Raw genomic sequence first — 19,653 nt, 5'->3', positions numbered from 1 at the left:
ACTCCCTCCCCCTAATCCAACAGGGTAGAGAGGCTAGGGGGTCAAACACAATTACACAATAAGGAGGTAGGGGAGAGGCTGAGAATGGATACAAGCTTTCTGAAGCTGCCTGATACTCCATAGGAATAACCCCTGGTTATTTCTTGATCCTCCTGCTAGAACTGTTGTTATATCACTGGGAAAACAAGACACTCAGATTTTTGCATCAACAGTAATAATAGAAACACAATGTACGTAGGTTGATCATGACGTCTCAACAACAGAAACAATCTCATGTCACATTGAGAAAAAGACAATGGGATTGAGCAAAGCAGAGACACACCTTTCCCAGACTCACCCCGTTGACACTCCTCTCAGACAGGCGTTGCGGTGTGAATCACAGGTTCGATGACTGTAACTTGCCGACCAATGACACTAAGTCATTCAATGAGCTCAAATATTTTAGAGCTGTCATGAGGCTGACTCCTCTCAGCGGTCTGGGGAAGGTATTCCTTCAGATGTATGTATCTGAGTGTTTGCATAGAGAGAAAGTGGGGAGATGACAGTAGAAGGTAAAGGAGAGAGAAATAGTGAAAGAGAGAGAGAGAGACAGAAAGTAAAGAAAGTGTAAAGTATCCTATTTCAAGTAATCAAAAGAGGAATGTTTACATAGTACCCTTATCAGCACTTCATGCCCTTATCCTCCCTTTGTCAACAGCATATTGAACAGCTTTGTTTCTGAACTGACAGAGACTGACAAAAAACAACGATGGGTTTCAGGGCGTAATACGTTTTTGTTCATTGAGCATTTCTTTGGAGCTCCACTGAGACATTTGTGGAATGCAAAAATGTCCCTCACTGAGGATGAATTGCATAACCTAGTGAAACATATTTTTGGGCTCTCGCTCACTAAGCCCTGTCTAGTTCACAGGTCAAGAGTGTTGATTTTAAACTCAAACCATGTGGTTATCTGAGCCTAGCAGTGGATATATCAACCTTTCAATGGCACTGTTAAAATTCCACACCTGAAGGCAGATAATATAATATGACACTTGCTGTAGTTGATCATTAACCTGTGCTCCAGGATAGAACATGTCTTTATAGCATTTAGTATATGTGTGTGTGTGTGTGTGTGTGTGTGTGTGTGTGTGTGTGTGTGTGTGTGTGTGTGAGAGAGAGAGAGACTACCCTAAGGTTTACTTTAAATTGAACTGTTGATTAGCCAAATTTCAGCCAATTAAACTGTACTTAGCTAACCATGAAATAACAATGAAAATAATTATATTATAATAATCAGAATAGATTACGACAAAAGGGTGCTAATTGTTTGAACCAAGCTTTCTTTGTACAACTGTAACCAAGTTCAGATAATAAACTCACTCAAGTTGAAATACATCGAACTGCTAGCTTTTTAAAAAATTTTGTTTAATAATTTTACTGTTGTTTAAAAACAGTTTACTATTGAAGCATCAGTATGACTTTCTATTTTCTGCATCATATATTTCCTGATTTAACTTGAAATGTCATAAATGTCTGTACAACAATTGTAAAGGTTGTATAGGTTTTTAGAAAAAATGGTTCCTTTTCTTCTAAGTGCTTAGACCTTTGGGAAATGTTTTGGTTTTAGCATGAGCTACTGTAGATGGACTTTTTACTATATTTCTAACACCAATCATTTCTATTACCACGTGGTGCAGACAGGATGTGTGAAAAGTGAGGATGTGGTTGTCTGTAGAGTGAAATCACATAATGCATCTGAGCTACAACCTCAAACTGAGTTTGAATTTGACATCCATGTTACTCAGGGAACCACTATACCTTACTAGCAATGTCTTACCTGCTTCCTGTAGAAACAAACACATCTGATTTCACACATGCATGCACGCACAGGTTGGGCATTATCATTTTCTTATTCATGATAATACAATACGAAATATCACAACATACGATTGTATATTGTGCATTGACATGCAAGCCAAAAAGTACAGTACTTAACTGTGTATGGCTGGTGTTATAGTAAATAGTCTGGTGGAACAAAGAGACATGCCTTCATCGCTAGATGTGCTTTGCCTTGCAAAAAGCATGACACTGCACTTGAAGTTAAGTATCTGGAGTTTTTAGCCCTTTTACAATCCTTAAGAGGATAGTTAACTTTGTTTCACCGTATAGTCAAATGGTTCCTTACACTGAAAGTAGTCCAATGTAATCCTGGTTCAGAGTTGTTCAAATAGCCACTACTAACTTCAGCTAACTTTAGTCAATGCTAAGAAAAAATCTAAGGGAATGTATGGGAGCCATAGATATTGAACTGTTATATCTCTATGATGGGAGCAGTAGACAAACATTGCATGGCCAAATCAACTTTTTTTTTTTTTTTTTTTTTTTTTTTTACAATGTTTTGTTGATATATGACATCCTTGTGCTGCACAATGTTATTGCACAATGATTCTAATGATTTAGGTCAAAGTATGTGTATTTTGGGCAGTACATATATTTTCTTAGCTCCTCATTTCCCACGTGCTGTGTCGTATAACATGTCATTCAGCTACAGAGCTTCGAAGTGTGATGTGGCTACCCTGTAAAGTATTTCACCCATACTAAAAAAATAACCCCCTGGAACTTTTCAACACATTTTATTGAGAATTTCTCCTAGCTTTATCTGGTGTTACTTTCCCAAATATCTCCGCGAATGACTAGCACTCACCACTCGGTACATCCGTTCTTTGACTATTTTTTTCAAGAAGGAAGCAAAACTGGGTGGCGTGGGCTTAAGCTTTTTTCACTACCCATATAAGAAACAAAGTTTCTTCTGAAACGTATTTGTTTAGTTTAGTACAATGTAATTACAACTACATAGGTACAGGGGCAATTAAGCAATTATTATGTTACAATAATATATAAGTACAATGTTGTTACAGAGTAATTACAGCGCAACTACATACTGTAGGTGCAATTAATGTAACATGTTACAAATATCTTAATTCCTGGTGCTGAAACCTGAGTCATATTTCAGTCATGACCTACATCGCCTGTCTTTATTGAACATCTAATTGAAAAACCATGTAGGGTAAATAGTATGACTTTGGTGTCCGTCATGAGGAAAAACCTGGATATTGTCACTGCTCACTGTTGCAGTGGTGCCCTCTAGTGTTCCATGAAACACTATTACATTACATTTCACTATTACTTCTGTCACGCAAGCATGCGTTTAGATAGATAGATAAATAGATAGATAGAAACTTTATTTATCCCAGGGGGAAATTCAGGACAACAACAGATCTCATCACCCATCACCTCTTTGAGAACCCTTAGTGATAAAATGTGCTTGTGTCTGTCTTTGAAAAACAGAACTGAAACAGAAATGAAACCATGTGGGCTTAAGTAACCTCCAAGCAGATGTGGTTGGTCATTCACACACCAAGATCACCCTTTCCCATGGCTCTTTTATAATCCAATGTATGTCCATTGTTTAGCCTAGGCCTCAGTCAGCCCATGCAAAAGTGAGCCTATAAGAAGACTGCAGGTGCCAATGCGGTTTGTGTGAGCGCGCCCAACGGTTTTTGTATTTTCAGTGGAGGAAGCTTGTCACAATAATAATTTACGCTGCTTGGCTTGCTGTATGTGAGAGCGATATAGGATATTACATAAAACAAGGGATTCAAAGCCAAGAAGTCCGGTGCAAGTTGAATCGGGACCAAATGAATTAGGTAAGTGTTTACTGCGTTGTTTCACATCTTATATAGGGTCATGACCATGGAGTCCCAATTGAGCATTTGAGCATTTCCCCACCATTTTTAGTTGACCAAAATGTGTTTTTAAAATGTAGACCTTGGCTATCATACGTTCAAAAATTACAAAATATTTCGTAAATCCTTTACTATTTCCCCCACGATAATTCTGCATTGATTCTATGACGTTTTAGAATGAATAGGCCCATTGAAACTATTCTCAAACGCACACATGTCTATGGATAGGCATCACAGTCACGGAAACATCCCCAAACACAGGTCAAAGCCTAGTCGTCAAATCAAGCCAGGCATCAACAGCATCAATCAACCCATTTGTAAGAAGCAAACAAGTTTCGAACTTAAAAAAACTTTTATTTTTAAAGCAAACTATCCTGTCTGAAATCGTAGTAAAATAAATAAACACCATTTATTGCAAGCTGATGCCTTATACACAATGCGTATAGCCTTAAGGAAACAAACACCATTTATTGCATGTACATGCTCATTTGCAATATGCCTTACAAGCAAGCAACACATAAGAGTACTTGTTGGACAATTAGTGTTTCTATGTCAACTATTGACATAGTAAACAGTCAAGTTAATGACAGTAAAACATAATCACACAACACTAATTTTAATAGACTTGAACACAACCCAAGGGCTGATATCATGGTCCCCACTACCCCCCTGTACAGTTTCTCTACTGTAAATAATAATAAAAAATAATCAAAGAAAAAAAGTAATCCTTCTTCCGAGCATTGTGACAAGATGGCAGTAGTCATCCAAGATGGCAGTAGTCATCCAAATAGTCATCCTTATGACTAAGTGCCATCAAATACATTATGAACCAAACACATGTGCTCTACAACTGGCTACCCATAGAATTATAGTATTCCACTCAAAACACAACCCAACACAATTTCCACTGACCTTAGCTGTAGTTGATTAACCCAGACAGTTATTGATACGTAGTGCCCTATAGTAGCCATATTCATTCTGAAAACAAACAAAAACACCTTACAGAGTTGAATTGGTTTCACTGTAAAGTATAATGGACATGTTCTCAGATTGAATGGGGCCTGGCAATAAAGTCTAAACAAAATATACTAGATATCAAAGTGAGCGAAATATGTATCTCAAACTGTCTGTGGGAATGGCAGGGATGTAGTGGTAAAAAAGGTGAGTAAATGGTGGGTAAGCTAAACAACGTTTGCGTGTGTTTACCCTTCACTACATCACTGGTGACTACACTACACTAGACTACACTAAGGTACAGCTAAGGTAAGAGGGAAATCATGCCATATGTTATTTTGAGCGGAGTATTCCTTTAACTTTTGCAATAAGCCTATTACCTCTATCCTGCAGTTACATAATCTCCATTCATCTTTCTCTGGTTGTCCATCATCAGACTGTCATGAAGTCTGTCCTGTGACTTATATAAAAAGCAAAATCTACAGTAAAAAATGAACATTGATTGAATCCATTGTGAAGAGTGTAATCTCTCTCTGCAGGAAGATGTCACTTTGTCGAAGTGCAGTCTGCCTTATCCAATGGATTGTCTACGTCCCCACCTTTGTGGTTGGCCTTCCCCTCAACCTGGCCACTCTGTGGCTCCTGCTCTTCAGAATCCGCAGATGGACTGAGTCCACAGTATACCTCATCAGCCTTGTCATCAACGACAGCCTGCTCATCTTCTCTCTGCCCTTCAAGATGTACGCCTACAACAACACCTGGAACCTGAGCAGGGAATTCTGCACCTTCCTGGAGAGCCTGGTCTTCGTCAACATCTATGGGAGTATCATACTGATAGTTTGCATAGCAGCTGACCGCTATGTTTCCCTGCGCTTCCCTTTTAATATGAAGCGTCTGCGCTCACCTCGCAAAGCCAGTTTGGTCTGCTTGGCTGTTTGGGTGCTGGTGTTTGCTGGAACCATTCCTGTCTATGACCTACACAGCAGCACCAACAGCACCAACGATGGCAACAGCACAACCCCTGTTTGCTTTCAGGGATTCTCAGGTAATACCTGGAAGAAGTTGTGGATCATCATCCTCATGGAGACAGTGTTTTTAGTCAGTTCAGTTGCCATGGTGTTCTTCTCAGTGTGTGTGATGCAAATACTGAGGGAAATGCGTCGGCGGAACCCACTGGACAAGAAGCTGCGGGACAACAAGTCAGTGAAGATCGTCCTGAGCAACCTGGTGACCTTTCTGCTCTGCTTCATCCCCTACCACGTCGTGGCGTTGATCTACTTCCTGGCTAAGAACAGTTTGGCAGACAATGACATCATCGACCCCCTGAGAGATGTTGTGCACATCAGCACTTGCGTGTGTAGTGTAAACTGCCTGACGGATGGAATCTGTTACTACCTCATCCTGGAGGAGACCCTGCTGTCTGTCCAGAAGGAGAGGCGGAGGCTCTCCACCAGAGGTGACAACATAGAGAGGCCTTTGGAAATGCAGACTAAGCATCACCCATCTTCATGCAACATCAATCACATGATAAGGGATAAACCAAGCCAAACAGGTTCAAACACCATATCTTACAGCTGTCAGGGTGAAGATAGCAATCAATTGACGGTGTAGGAGTCTATAATGCTATCTGAGAAACAGAAAACCCAGGTCCCCTCTCCAGGGTAGCAAAGTTGCATCTGTTTCGCATAAAGATTAGAAGTGAATGGCCAAGCACTTGGAAAACTACTACATCTTCATCTACATGTTTCTTTATATTCGTACTCTTGGACCTCTGACATTGGGCCTAGTCACACAGACCTTTTCCTTTAAGAGATTGAGATCAAAGATCCCACTGTCTAAATGACTTGGAATAAGATATAACACAACCTCTGATATGGCTGTGTTGTGGGGCTGCGCCTGCCGCTCAACGCTGCAACATTGTGGTCTACCATGGCAACAGTCTGTCTGGCAACTGTCAACTGTTGTCTAGACCCACTGTTATACTAGTTCTCCTTAGATGATTTCTGGAAGAAGAAAGAGGGCTCAGACGTGGGGGTCTCACATGAAAGTAGAAAATCTAAATATGTACCTAAATATGCCACAATGTAATGTGTGTAGAAAGAAAACAAATGTATTCAGTTGAATTTCATGTTACTGTTGTAATTTGTTCTCTTCACATTTTTTTATTAAGAAAACATATTGCTATTGTCTTCTGTATGTTAAATTGGTTTATTGTTTCCAGGTGTTCATTTTTACTATAAAGGTTTGCTCTAAGAGTGAATGTGTGATGGTTTTCGATTACAATTTTACAATCTCTTATCTTAATCTTGGGCGTATTAGTATTATTATTATTATTGTTAATCGACTATAATTTTGCCATTAATAATAATAATAATAATAATAATAATAATAATACATCAAATGTAGGCGATATAGTCTAGCACTTTTCTAAGACCCAAATACGCTTTACAAAAATAAGTGAATGATACAATTAAAATCGTATATGAGATTGCATCAATTCCGTAGGTGTGTTTTTTGCCTTATCAAGGGTGGAAACATGATTTGTGAAATAGACAGTTCCTTGAGACATACGGTAATAACACACTTTATTTTACACTTGATCTGGAACTGTTCCGACATTGTTTCTGGAAACACAGGGCTATACATGTGATTGTTATGGCTATATTAGCGTTTTTCATACCCATACACGGATTTGATTAATTTACTGTAACTTCATGATATCCCATTACAGAACAATACCATTTTGCATATGCTCAATCCATTATTTGGGAAAAGTAAAGGAATGGGGGAGTTGTCATACCCATTTATTTATAAGTCCTTCTATCTTAACTCACTCCTTAATATCTCCACTAACGATAGGAACTTAAAGCCCGAACTTCCTTCACTGATTCCAGTTTTCTGCTGGCAACGTCTGTTTAAATAAAGGTGAAATAAACAACTATCACAATTAAATCTAGACTTTTCGCATGGACCTTTCCAATTTCCGTTTAAGCTGTGTAGTCTAACAATGATTTGAAATCCATAACAGAACCATTTTATTATTTTTGTGATTCGTGAATTGGAAATGACTACCATAACTCCAGATTTCGTTAGCATGAAAAATGTACTGCAAAAGTTTACATTCAGATAAAACCAAAAAATAGACATTATAAGACATTGGGTTGCATTTCATCTTTGCTTTGAGTGTTGTTCATCCTGCTTTGAGCGTTGTTCATCCATCACTAAATTAAGCTACCAAGTACCCAAAATACACCAGTTTACAAATTATTACAAATACAAACACATTATTACTATTCAACTTTTCTTTTAGTACTGTGAATGAGGGGGATGAAAATCTTGGTGATTCATTGCTAAGTCAATCACAGCATTTACAAGGTCAGTTCCATAGGGGCTATTATTGAGTGTTCTTTTACCAAAATGAAGAAATCACACTGAACTATCATGTGATTTCTGTATATTGAATGTGTAACCTGATCTCCCTTGGAAATTGAAATGTTCATGTACACCACATCTCAAAACCTGTCTATTTCAGACTTCACATATTTTTGATTTTGGATACATATTTGAAGTTATAATGCAATGTGGCCTTGGAGCACTATATTACTGCATGTAGCTCACAAATGGAGGCACCCCTTGTTACTGTATTCCTATTGCTAAGGTTACAATGATGGTTTCAAGTGAAAATATTGCTGTAACAATGTCCGTTTATACACAGAGGCAGACGCAGTGTAGGGATTAGGGATTGCTCCCGTTTATTCATAAAGTCTTTCGTGAACCTCTTAAGTGGCTTTCCAGCCCCGTCACAAGGTTCGTAGGTAGGTAGGTTCGTTCGTTCGTTCGTGTTCTCTCTCTCTCTCTCTCTCTCTCTCGCCGTTCCCAGCTCACCTCTCCTCCTGAAATGGCAGAAGCCCACTCATCTTAAACATTCGCCGGCGAGACTTAATTCGCAGCAGGTGTGCAACAAAAGTCTCGCCGACACAACCCCGGCCACGGTCCTGTAGCTCCCTCTACAGGCCGAACGCTGCATGTCCCCCCACATACCCCCACCGCCCGACACAGGCCGGGGACCCGACGGCCGACGACCTACTCCCCCCCCCCTGCACGGGAGAGGAAGTCTGCCACGACCATCTGCGCCCCCGGTCTGTGTACGACGGAAAAGTTGAAGGGCTGCAACGCGAGGTACCACCGGGTGATCCTCGCGTTTACATCCTTCATGCGGTGGAGCCACTGGAGGGGGGCATGGTCGGAGTAGAGGGTGAAGGCGCGACCCAGCAGGTAGTAGCGGAGGGTGCCGACCGCCCACTTGATGGCCAGGCACTCCTTCTCCACGGTGCTGTACCGGCCCTCCCTCTCCGACAGCTTGCGGCTCAGGTACAGCACCGGCCGGTCGGCCCCCTCCACGCGCTGGGTCAGCACTGCTCCCAGCCCTCTATCCGACGCGTCCGAGAAAGGGAGGTTAAAATCAGGCGCATACAGGACCGTTTCTCCACAAAGAGCCCCCTTAAGGGCCTCGAACGACCCCTGGCACTGGCCCGACCATTGGACCGGATCCGGGGCACCCTTCCGGGTGAGGTCCGTCAAGGGACTGGCCAGCTCTGAAAACCCAGGTACGAACTGGCGGTAATATCCCGCCAGCCCCAGGAAGGCCCTCACCTCCTTCTTTGTCTTGGGCCGGGGAGAGGCGGCGATGGCCGCAGTCTTTTCAATCTGTGGTCGCACCTCCCCCCGTCCCAAGTGGTACCCCAGATACCGGATCTCCCTCCGCCCGATCACGCACTTTTTCGGTTTGGCCGTTAGCCCCGCCTGCCTCAGGGACCGCAGAACAGCAGCCACACTCCGCACATGCTGCGGCCAGGTGTCACTGTGGATGACAATGTCATCTAGGTAGGCCGCAGCATAGGCGGCGTGCGGCCGCAGAATACGGTCCATGAGGCGCTGAAAAGTGGCTGGGGCTCCGAACAACCCGAAAGGGAGCACGGTGAACTGGAATAACCCGAGCGGAGTGGAGAATGCCGTTTTCTCCCGGGACACCGGCGAGAGTGGAATCTGCCAGTATCCCTTCGTGCAATCCAATGTCGTGAAGTACCTGGCCGTACCAAGCCGGTCCAAGAGCTCGTCGACCCGGGGCATCGGATATGCATCGAACTTGGAGACCGCATTAACCCGTCTATAATCGACACAGAACCGTATAGTCCCATCTGGCTTGTTGACAAGCACGATGGGGCTACACCAATCACTGCGGGACTCCTCGACCACACCCAGCTCCAGCATGGCTTCCAACTCCCGGCACACAACGTCTCGTTTGTGCACCGGCAACCTATAGGGACGCGTGCGCACCGTTAAACCCGGCTGCGTTTCTATATGGTGGTCGATGAGCGTAGTCCGACCGGGCAGGGGAGAGAACATGTCGGCGAACTTAAGCTGCAAATCTGCAACGTCCGCGGCCTGGCTAGCAGAGAGATGGTTATCTATATCGACCGGAGTGCTACCTTTCGATTTTGGGACTTCCGGACCGAACTCCTCTCTCTCTGGAACTATCGTAGCCAGAGCAACAGTGACCACGTCGTTCCATTTTTTTAGGAGATTGACGTGATACACCTGCAAGCTATCCCCCCGGTCCGAGCGTATAACCTCATAATCCACGTCCCCCATGCGACGTGTGACCACAAACGGCCCTTGCCACTTCGCGAGTAATTTCGTGCTGGAGGTGGGTAACAGTACGAGCACCTTGTCTCCCGGTGTAAACTCTCGTAGGGTAGACCCCCTGTCATACAGGCGTTTCTGACGCTCCTGGGCTTGCAGCAAATGCTCACGTGAGATAGCCCCTAGGGCGTGGAGCTTTGTGCGCAAGTCGAGGACGTACTGGATCTCACTCTTACTGTCGCTAGACCCTTCCTCCCAATTTTCTTTAAACAGGTCTAGGACACCCCGGGGCTTACGCCCGTAGAGTAATTCAAACGGGGAAAACCCGGTGGAAGCTTGGGGAACTTCCCGCACCGCAAACAACAGGGGATCTAGCCATTTATGCCAATTCCGACTATCCTCGTGGACAAACTTCCGGATCATTGACTTCAAGGTCCGATTGAACCGCTCACAAAGGCCGTCAGTGGCCGGGTGGTAAACACTGGTTCGAATCGCCTTGATGTTCAACAAGCCATACAGTTCCTTGAGGGTGCGTGACATAAAATTAGTGCCCTGATCGGTGAGAATCTCTTTCGGGATTCCCACGCGGGAGATGACTTGAAACAATGCTTGCACTACACTCCTGGCAGAGATATTGCGCAGAGGTATTGCCTCGGGGTATCGGGTGGCGTAATCTATAAAGACCAACACAAATCGATAACCCTGTGTGCTCCGCTCAAATGGCCCGATAATATCCATCGCAATGCGGTCGAATGGGTTCTCGACCAATGGTAAGGGCCGCAAGGGGGCCCGTGGGATGGCCGGGGGATTTACTAACTGACATTCCCGACAGGACGCGCACCACCTACGCACCTCTGCCCGAATCCCCGGCCAATAAAATCGAGCCATTATACGGTGCAGTGTTTTGTCATACCCTAGATGGCCCGCCATGGGGTTGAAATGAGCCGCCTGGAAGACCATTTCGCGGCGGCTGCGGGGAACCAGCAACTAGGTTACTTCCTCCTGACTATGTGAGTCACGACTTACTCGATATAACCTGTCGCTGATAATCGCAAAATAGGGGTGGGCGCGCACTGTGTCTGGCCGTATCAAAGTACCATCAATTGCTATCACTTGGTCAAAGGCTGATCTGAGGGTCTCATCACGAGACTGCTCGAGGGGGAAGTCGCCTAGCAGCGGATAGTTCGGCGAGGGAGTCTCGGGGTGAGGCGCCCCCGCCGGCTCCGGCTCCCCGGCAGTGTCGCGAGGCGCCGCCTCGGCACAGAGCACATTACACGCCACACACCTCCCTAGCTGTCGTGCACGCATCCCGGTAGCCCTCTTTACCGCTTGAGGAAACCCCTCCCAATCCACACCTAGAATCAGGGGATGCGTGAGGCGTGGGCTAACCGCCGCCTGTACACTATGGTTTTTCCCCTCAAAATGAATTTCGATAGCGACCAGCGGATATTCGTGAATGTCCCCATGCACACACCTCACCCGCACCCTCGATGCCTTCAACAGTGCCCCCGGCCGAACCAGGCGCTCCTGGATCATGGACTGCATACAGCCCGAATCCAAGAACGCCTGGTGCGTATCACGTTGTATCCTTACCGGAATACGATACGCCGCTCCTGGTCCGGGGGGAGGGCCCGGTATGTCGCCGATGCGGACGACCTCCCCCACGTCCATCGCCCGACACTCGGCCTGCACGTGGCCCGGCCGTCCGCACCGCCAACACACCCCCTGCTCTCTGCGGGGCCGGGGTTGGTTCCGGATCGGCGTGCTCCTGCCATCTCGTTCTCGGGGCGGGCGCCGGCCTCTCTCCTTCTGCTCCCCCGGCTCCTCCTGGGCGTTGGCCCCCCCCCCTTGCCGCGGGGCCGGGGTTGGTCGTTGTGGCCCCCGCGGTGGGAGGGAGAGATGGTCCTCGGCCAGACCCACGGCGGTCTTTAGGTCCTGGGGGCGGTGGTACTGGACCCAGGCGGCGGTGCGGGCCGGGAGCCCCGCGAGGAACTGCTCCATTACCACCCGGTTCCCGACCTCCACCGCCGAGTTGTTCTCGGGGTCCAGCCACCGCCATGCGCTGTCCCCCAGCCGCTGGGCGAAGGCGAAGGGCCGGCACCCCTCCTCCATGGTCATGGCCCGGAACCGGCGCTCCTCCGGTGTCAGGCCCAGGCGGTCCCGAATCGCCCGGGCCAGGGACTGGTAATCCCGTTGGGCGGCCGCCGGCAAACTGTGGGCCGCGAGCTGCGCCTCCCCTGACAGGAGGGGCAGCAGATGGTAGGCCCACTCTCGGTCCGGCCACCCCGAGATCCTCGCCGTCCCCTCGAACACCGCGAGGAACGCCTCTGGGTCGTCCAGGTCCCCCATCTTCTGCAGCTGGACCTTGGGGGGACCTGGTGCCGCTCCGGTCCCCGGCGCCGGCCCGCCGGCCCTGGGGAAGTCCTGGAGGAGGGCCCTGTCCGCGACCCTCGCCGCCGTCAGCTCCTCCAGTGTCGCCTGCTGGGTCTGCTGCAGGGCCGTCTGTTGCTCGAGGACGAGCGTTATCCTTGATATTGCCGCTGTTAGCGCGTCCATCTTGCCTTCTTCTGTGTCCCAGGTTGGGCGCCAATGTAACAATGTCCGTTTATACACAGAGGCAGACGCAGTGTAGGGATTAGGGATTGCTCCCGTTTATTCATAAAGTCTTTCGTGAACCTCTTAAGTGGCTTTCCAGCCCCGTCACAAGGTTCGTAGGTAGGTTCGTTCGTGTTCTCTCTCTCTCTCTCTCTCTCTCTCTCTCTCTCTCTCTCTCTCTCTCTCTCTCTCTCTCTCTCTCTCTCTCTCTCTCTCTCTCTCTCTCTCTCTCTCTCTCTCTCTCTCTCTCTCTCTCTCTCGCCGTTCCCAGCTCACCTCTCCTCCTGAAATGGCAGAAGCCCACTCATCTTAAACATTCGCCGGCGAGACTTAATTCGCAGCAGGTGTGCAACAAAAGTCTCGCCGACACAACCCCGGCCACGGTCCTGTAGCTCCCTCTACAGGCCGAACGCTGCATGTCCCCCCACAATTGCCACTGAAACTCTGAATGTCATATCATGATCAGGCCCTAACCCTAACCTAGGGCTGGAAAATGTTTGATAGTTGCTGTATATGATCATTTCATTTCATGAATAACTCTAATCCAGCATATGATTAGAGATGTGTATATGTGTAGATTTGTATTCATGTATGTCTGGTTTGAACTGGCATCCTCTCCTCATCATCTTCTGGGTTAAGGGTAGTGTTTTCTTCTGGGTTCAGGGTAGCATCTTCTTCTGGGTTAAGGGTAGTATAATGCAGGTTAGTAGCTAGGATCTAACAAGTGCCCTCTGCCCCTCTTTTTATGTCTCATGAGGTCACACAGGGGAATTCCACTGAGGCACTTGCTCCATGGTACACAAGCTCCAAAACAAGCCAGATTATGAGAATGTGTAGGTTTTACACTTTAGCCCACAGTGATCATGCTCCGCTTTTACACTTTACCTGACTTCAGATTACAGTTTAGGCTACTAAAACAAATGAGAGCATAATCTGTCAGTAGGGACACTGAAGCAAGGATGGTGTCATACAGTGAGGTAAAGAGACTAAGGACATACACTCACCGGCCACTTTATTAGGTACACCTGTTCAACTGCTCGTTAACGCAAATATCTAATGTTTTGGGGGATATTTTCTTGGCACACTTTGGGCCCCTTAGTACCAATTGAGCATTGTTTAAACGCCACAGCTTACCTGAGTATTGTTGCTGACCATGTCCATCCCTTTATGACCACAGTGTACCCATCTTCTGATGGCTACTTCCAGCATGATAACGCGGCATGTCACAAAGCTCATATCATCTCAAACTGGTTTCTTGAACATGACAATGAGTTCACTGTACTCCAATGGCCTCCAGTCACCAGATCTCAATCCAATAGAGCACCTTTGGGATGTGGTGGAATGGGAGATTCGCATCATGGATGTGCAGCCGACAAATCTGCAGCAATGATGCTATCATGTCAATATGGACCAAAATCTCTGAGGAATGTTTCCAGCACCTTGTTGAATCTATGCCACAAAGAATTAAGGCAGTTCTGAAGGCAAAAGGGGGTCCAACCCGGTACTAGCAAGTTGTACCTAATAAAGTGGCCGGTGAGTGTAGATAATGTCCAATTTAACTAGAGTGTATACAGTAACTAAATATAACCACAGTTTTCAGACAGAAATATTATTATTCAATACAACAATAAATAAAAATAGGTGTTTTAACTACTTTATTCACAGATAGACTTCACCAGCAGACAAAATATAAGGTATCGATTAACATATGATATAATAAGATCCCTTTCAGTAGTAATTACTTTAGTCCAGTCTCTGACTCTGGACTAAGGCTTTAAACGTGGTCTTATAAAATATTCTAAGAGTGCAGTTTTTCATTATTGAGAAACATACATGCAGGGGCAAAAAAATAAAGAATTCTTAAATGATTCACAGAAGCGTTGATAAAGAGAGTGCGAAAAAGGGAGATACTCCTCCCCAAAAAGAGAGAAGGTGGATTGACAGAAAGAGGGGATGGCATCAAAAAGGATGAGGAAAATTTCTTTGAAGGTTTCAAACGGATAAGAAAGGTCTAACCCTAACCCAAAAATAATTTAATTGTTGAGGAGTAGTGAGTAGTAGGAGTAGAAACACTAGTTGAGGGCTAGTATTTTACTTAATATACACAAGTGCAGAGGTCTTGGGCACACGATTGCTGTAAACACACATACATATTCGCATTGGCCCACACGTGCAAAGACTAATGCCTGGTTGATCTACTTCACTCGGATGTGACACTGGTAAAGAACCTATGCATCCATTTTGCATATGTTCCATAATAGGGTAACTGAGCTAAAGAGAAGAATGGAGAGGTCAGTGAAAGACAGAAAGCAAGGGAGAGAAAGAAGCAAGGGGAAAAGTGAAGAGGAGGCAATGACAGAGACTGACATCAGACATAAGAGCAAGAGAAGTGTGCACAGAGGAGAGGGGGGGGCTATACAAGGTTTAAGCAGGTTTAATACCTTTGTATAAGGTTGTATTACAAGGAGGCACAGTAATCTCAAGAGCAGGGGAAAAAAAGTCACCTTGACAACACATGGAAATGGTCGCCTCCCCTGACAACAGATGCCGTCACATATTTCACTTAAGTGGATAAAAAGTCTTCATAATATAATTCATAATTGGCTGAATGTTTCTGCTACATGGAAAATTTGAATCCAATCAATGTTATTGCTATAAACAAGGAAAATAATTTTTGTCAAATGCAAAAATGAACAGCAGGTTTAAAAAAAGAAAGTAATCTTATCAAAAAAGGAGACAAAACAAAACCATATTAAAGTGCAACTCAAACATAATTCAAAGTACATCTACGGGAGGCAGGGGGGCTACAGTGGCTGGAGAGGTGGCTGTGCCTTTGGGTAGAGTGGAAGACAGCCCCAGGTTTATGCTGTGTCACAGATGACCGTCTCGACCACAAATGTGTTCTCAAAGTGACGGATGCGGTGGCAGTTATGCGCTGCACGTTTATTGATGCCTACATGTCAAGGGGAGAGAGAGATAGACTTAGACAACAGATAATAGATAAACAGACAGATAGAGTAATAGTTCATGTCAGCACTTATTCATGACATTTATATCAACAAGCCCAGTACGTTGCAAACTCCTGAATGCAACCTCAGATGACTTTAGCCCAACCATATCCATCGCCTTTACAACCCTAACCCCAGCAAACCCTCCAAACAATCTCAGCCCAAACAGAATCAGGCCTTACTCTCCAACTAAGTCTAAATGCCGGACATCTTGCCCCCGTGCCCCATCCCCTAACTCACGTCTGCGGGTACTGCGGCGCTTCAGACGGTACGTGTCCTTGCTGTTGCAGAGGCGGTAGATGAAGGGACCTAGCTGGCGCATGTTGTGCACCTTCCCAGTCACCACCATCTCCTCCTGGATGATATAGGTCTGGGGCAGGTAGGTTCCCTTCTGCAGAGGGATAGATGGAGGGGGGTGGGGGAATATGGAAAATAAGATTTTGTTCCTCTATCAGACAGAGGGAGAGAGAGATCAGAGAATGAGAGCCAAGCTATACATTACCTTAACATTGATCAGCAGTTCCCAGAGGTTCCGTGGGGGCATGACGATGGTGGTGTTGAGTTCGATGACATAGCACTTGTCAAGGGCGATGTCGTGGTAGGCTGTCAGTCCCTTAAGATAGAAAGAGAGACTTAGATAAAAGAGCACTCAACTTGTTCAAATGATTCCAGCTCAGTCTCATTCTGGTGGAACTTATTGCTAGTGTGTGTGTGTGTGTGTGTGTGTGTGTGTGTTCAAGTGTGTTGATGACGATAATGATTAAGACCAGCCAGGGTGCCAATCCTCACCCTGTGAAAGTCATGGATAATATCAGCAGGGTCGCTGCCCCCAAAGTGGGGCACAGGCACGCTGATCTGCTCGTAGTTGTCGTTCATGTAGATACCGACATTCTCCTCCAGCTCCTGGCGGCCACGCAAGGGGGCGTACACGGAGTCCTCATACAGAACTCGGCAGTGGAACAGGTTCTCTTCAGGGATCTGGATACACACAGAAGAGAGATCAGCACAGCTATCAGTATCATCAGTAACAGCATAATCATTTACTTTTTTTGGAAAATCACCAATGTGCTGTCATTTATTAATTCATTTATGTCAGTACTATACTATACTTATGTCAGTACTATGCAGAAAGTTTGGAAAGTTCAAGTCAAGTTAGTCAAGAGTGATGATAAAGATGCGAGGCAGAAAACAATATCTAGATGATAGAGAAACATTCCACAGCAGCCACAGAAGATATGTCCTACCTGAGGTATGAAGTAGTAGCGGTAGACATAGATGGAGGCTAGCACCAGGCCAGACATGAAGACCACCAGGCCAAAGGTCAGACAGCACAGCCCGTTCAGAGGAGACCTCTTAGAACGCAGTGGCAGGACCAACTCCTCCTCATCCTGAATAAGAAACACACAGGTTCACACATTACAAAACAAACCAATGGAAGCATACAAACCACACATGTGCGCGCACACACACACACACACACACACACACTTCTGAGAAGACCACCGTAACATATGTTGAATAGTATATTCAAAGCCTGCGTTGTCACACGCTTGAGTTAACAACAGACTTTAATATTCTAAGGCCATATCAGGATGGGGTGGACTGTAAGGTACTAGCTGGGGTTACAGCCAAATGTTGTGAAATGACAGACTTCAATTAAGATCAAGATCAATGCTTCCATTTCCTTACTAAAATGGGTGGATTCACAGAATGACAAAGCAGTTGGTAACATGGCGCGTGGGACTATCAAAATAGTGACTAATCCTCACCGCCCCCAGTCTCACAACCTATCTGTGTCTCCCACACACTCGCGCATTGGCAGAGTGATGTGTTGGCACAAGGCACATGATAGTAGCCTTCTCTATAAGAATGAACATACTGATCAGTGAATATCCTTTCTACCTTATATGTACCACTATGTGGATATTGTAGGTGCAAAAGTAAGGAAAGAAAAACCTTGGTGTTATGACAACCTGTGTTGAAAGGGAGAAGATAAGCCTTTAGATTACCCCTCATTCTCACTTGTGTGTGTGTGTGTCACAGAGACAGATAGATTCTTGTGTTCTTTCTCCCTGCTGAGTGAGAAAAGAGGTCCTCTTGCACTGACTGAAAAAGTGTGACACATTGAGGTCTACTACATACATACATGGATTGCAATGGCCTGAGCCAATTTACCCAAGAGCTGATAAACTCTGGCAACCACATAACTACCCAATACAGTTGTAAACATTACACTAATTAAATGTGCAAAATGTGCAATATTTACCTAATTTAAAAGTCAAAAAATGTATGCACCAATATCAGATTGCCCCTTTAATCTATAGCCTAATTTATACAAATCTCTGCTTTAGTTGCACTGTAGTTCAGTTTTACTAGAGCAGATAATCAGAAATTGAGGACTCACGCAGCCGATGTCTTAGTGATGCTTATGAAATATTAACTTACATAGCAGGAAACGTGCAGCATCTGCCATTTTGTCTGCATCCTGGCTAACATTTATTGTTATTCTGCAGTTCTCATTTGGAAAGGGTTAATACGTTTTTATCCACAAAACAGCATGCTTGCGAGAGAAATACAGTGATCATCATTGATTCTCTTATCTTTGATTCTCGGGCTGTTGATGTGAGGATTGATGATTTTGTTGTCTAAGAAAAAACACTACTATAGTTTTAAATATATAGATTGAGCAGTTGGTCTCTATTGTTCAGTATTTGGCAGAGTGCCGACATGTCGACAAAGAGCTTTTGCTAGCGAACCGCACAGCATCGTCGTTTTGTTTCCAACCAAAAGGCGATGGCTTTCCATTAGTAGTCACAGTACTGTTCAGGTAGACATAAATGACTAGATGTCGCGTGACAACCATGGCATGGGTGACAAAACATCACCAGTAACACACATTACATTATTACGAATTGAGGAACCTCAATGTGCAATCAGGTAGGCGAGATATAATGTTTCAAGACACAGCAGACATGTAGTTTACCATCGGATGGGGAATAAGGATTTCAGTCTTGTCGCCATCATGCTCCTCCTTCTCGACTTTCTGTCCCGCGACGGACTGGAAAGTGATCTTCACCATGGCTGTTGTTGTCAAAAAACAGATTAAGAAGAGTCTCCTCGCTGGATACCTATAATACCCTGTCGTATATCGGTCTATGTTGCTGTTTTGTCAAAAGCTACCGGAAGTTTGTCGTATTTTTAATCCCATTTGAAGGGACAGACCCATAGTTATAAACACAAGAGGGCGCACTCCCCCAAACGAGTGGTGATTATATGTGGAGGGCCATTTAGTACAGTACACTTTCTACATCGTTTGTGATTTGAGTGGGCATAAATCAAATGCTGGTCATTCACTGTCACCTGCAGTGCTGGAATGTATCACTTGGCTCCAGTGTCTCCAGGGTCAATAATTTATTGGCAGCAGTCGAAGCCGTCATGCACCTGAAAGCCCTTTACAATCTATAGATAAACTTATTGAAGAAGTTTCGAATTGAATCGAATTGGCTCATGCCTTCCGAGCTCAAAGGAAGTCCCACCCTAGTTGCCTACATGGTGCCCCTTATGCTTTTACAAAAGCAATATGGGAAAGATAGCAGGCGCCTTTTCAAGGGCTACAACTCTATGAACAGACCCTTGAATGAGATGTCCCTCCATGTTCGCAGCAGGGCATAAATGGTGCGTCAGAGTAGGGGGTGTGAAGAGTGCTCTCCTATGTGAAAGAGAGAAAC

At 45.2% G+C, this 19,653-nt stretch overlaps 2 protein-coding genes across 2 annotated transcripts; one reads left to right on the top strand and one right to left on the bottom strand.

Annotated features, from left to right (window-relative positions):
• The first annotated feature begins 3,614 nt into the window (after positions 1-3,614).
• On the top strand, positions 3,615-6,923 carry gpr55a (G protein-coupled receptor 55a). The gene is made up of 2 exons (XM_083695522.1): positions 3,615-3,686; positions 5,219-6,923. The coding sequence occupies exon 2, from the start codon at positions 5,223-5,225 to the stop codon at positions 6,288-6,290; it is 1,068 nt and encodes a 355-aa protein (XP_083551648.1). The 5' UTR covers positions 3,615-3,686; positions 5,219-5,222; the 3' UTR covers positions 6,291-6,923.
• Positions 6,924-14,555: 7,632 nt separating this feature from the next.
• On the bottom strand, positions 14,556-19,119 carry itm2ca (integral membrane protein 2Ca). Its single transcript, XM_083696387.1, has 6 exons — positions 18,909-19,119; positions 17,170-17,313; positions 16,715-16,903; positions 16,428-16,538; positions 16,166-16,316; positions 14,556-15,870 (listed from the first exon to the last, which is right to left on the bottom strand). The coding sequence occupies exons 1-6, from the start codon at positions 19,002-19,004 to the stop codon at positions 15,779-15,781; spliced, it is 783 nt and encodes a 260-aa protein (XP_083552513.1). The 5' UTR covers positions 19,005-19,119; the 3' UTR covers positions 14,556-15,778.
• Positions 19,120-19,653: the final 534 nt, after the last annotated feature.

This window comes from Argentina silus (assembly GCF_951799395.1).
Source record: "Argentina silus genome assembly, chromosome: X".
Classification (NCBI taxonomy): Eukaryota; Metazoa; Chordata; class Actinopteri; order Argentiniformes; family Argentinidae; genus Argentina; species Argentina silus.
The sequence above is the reverse complement of the archived record's forward strand: the minus strand, read 5'-3'. Positions and strand labels throughout refer to the sequence as shown.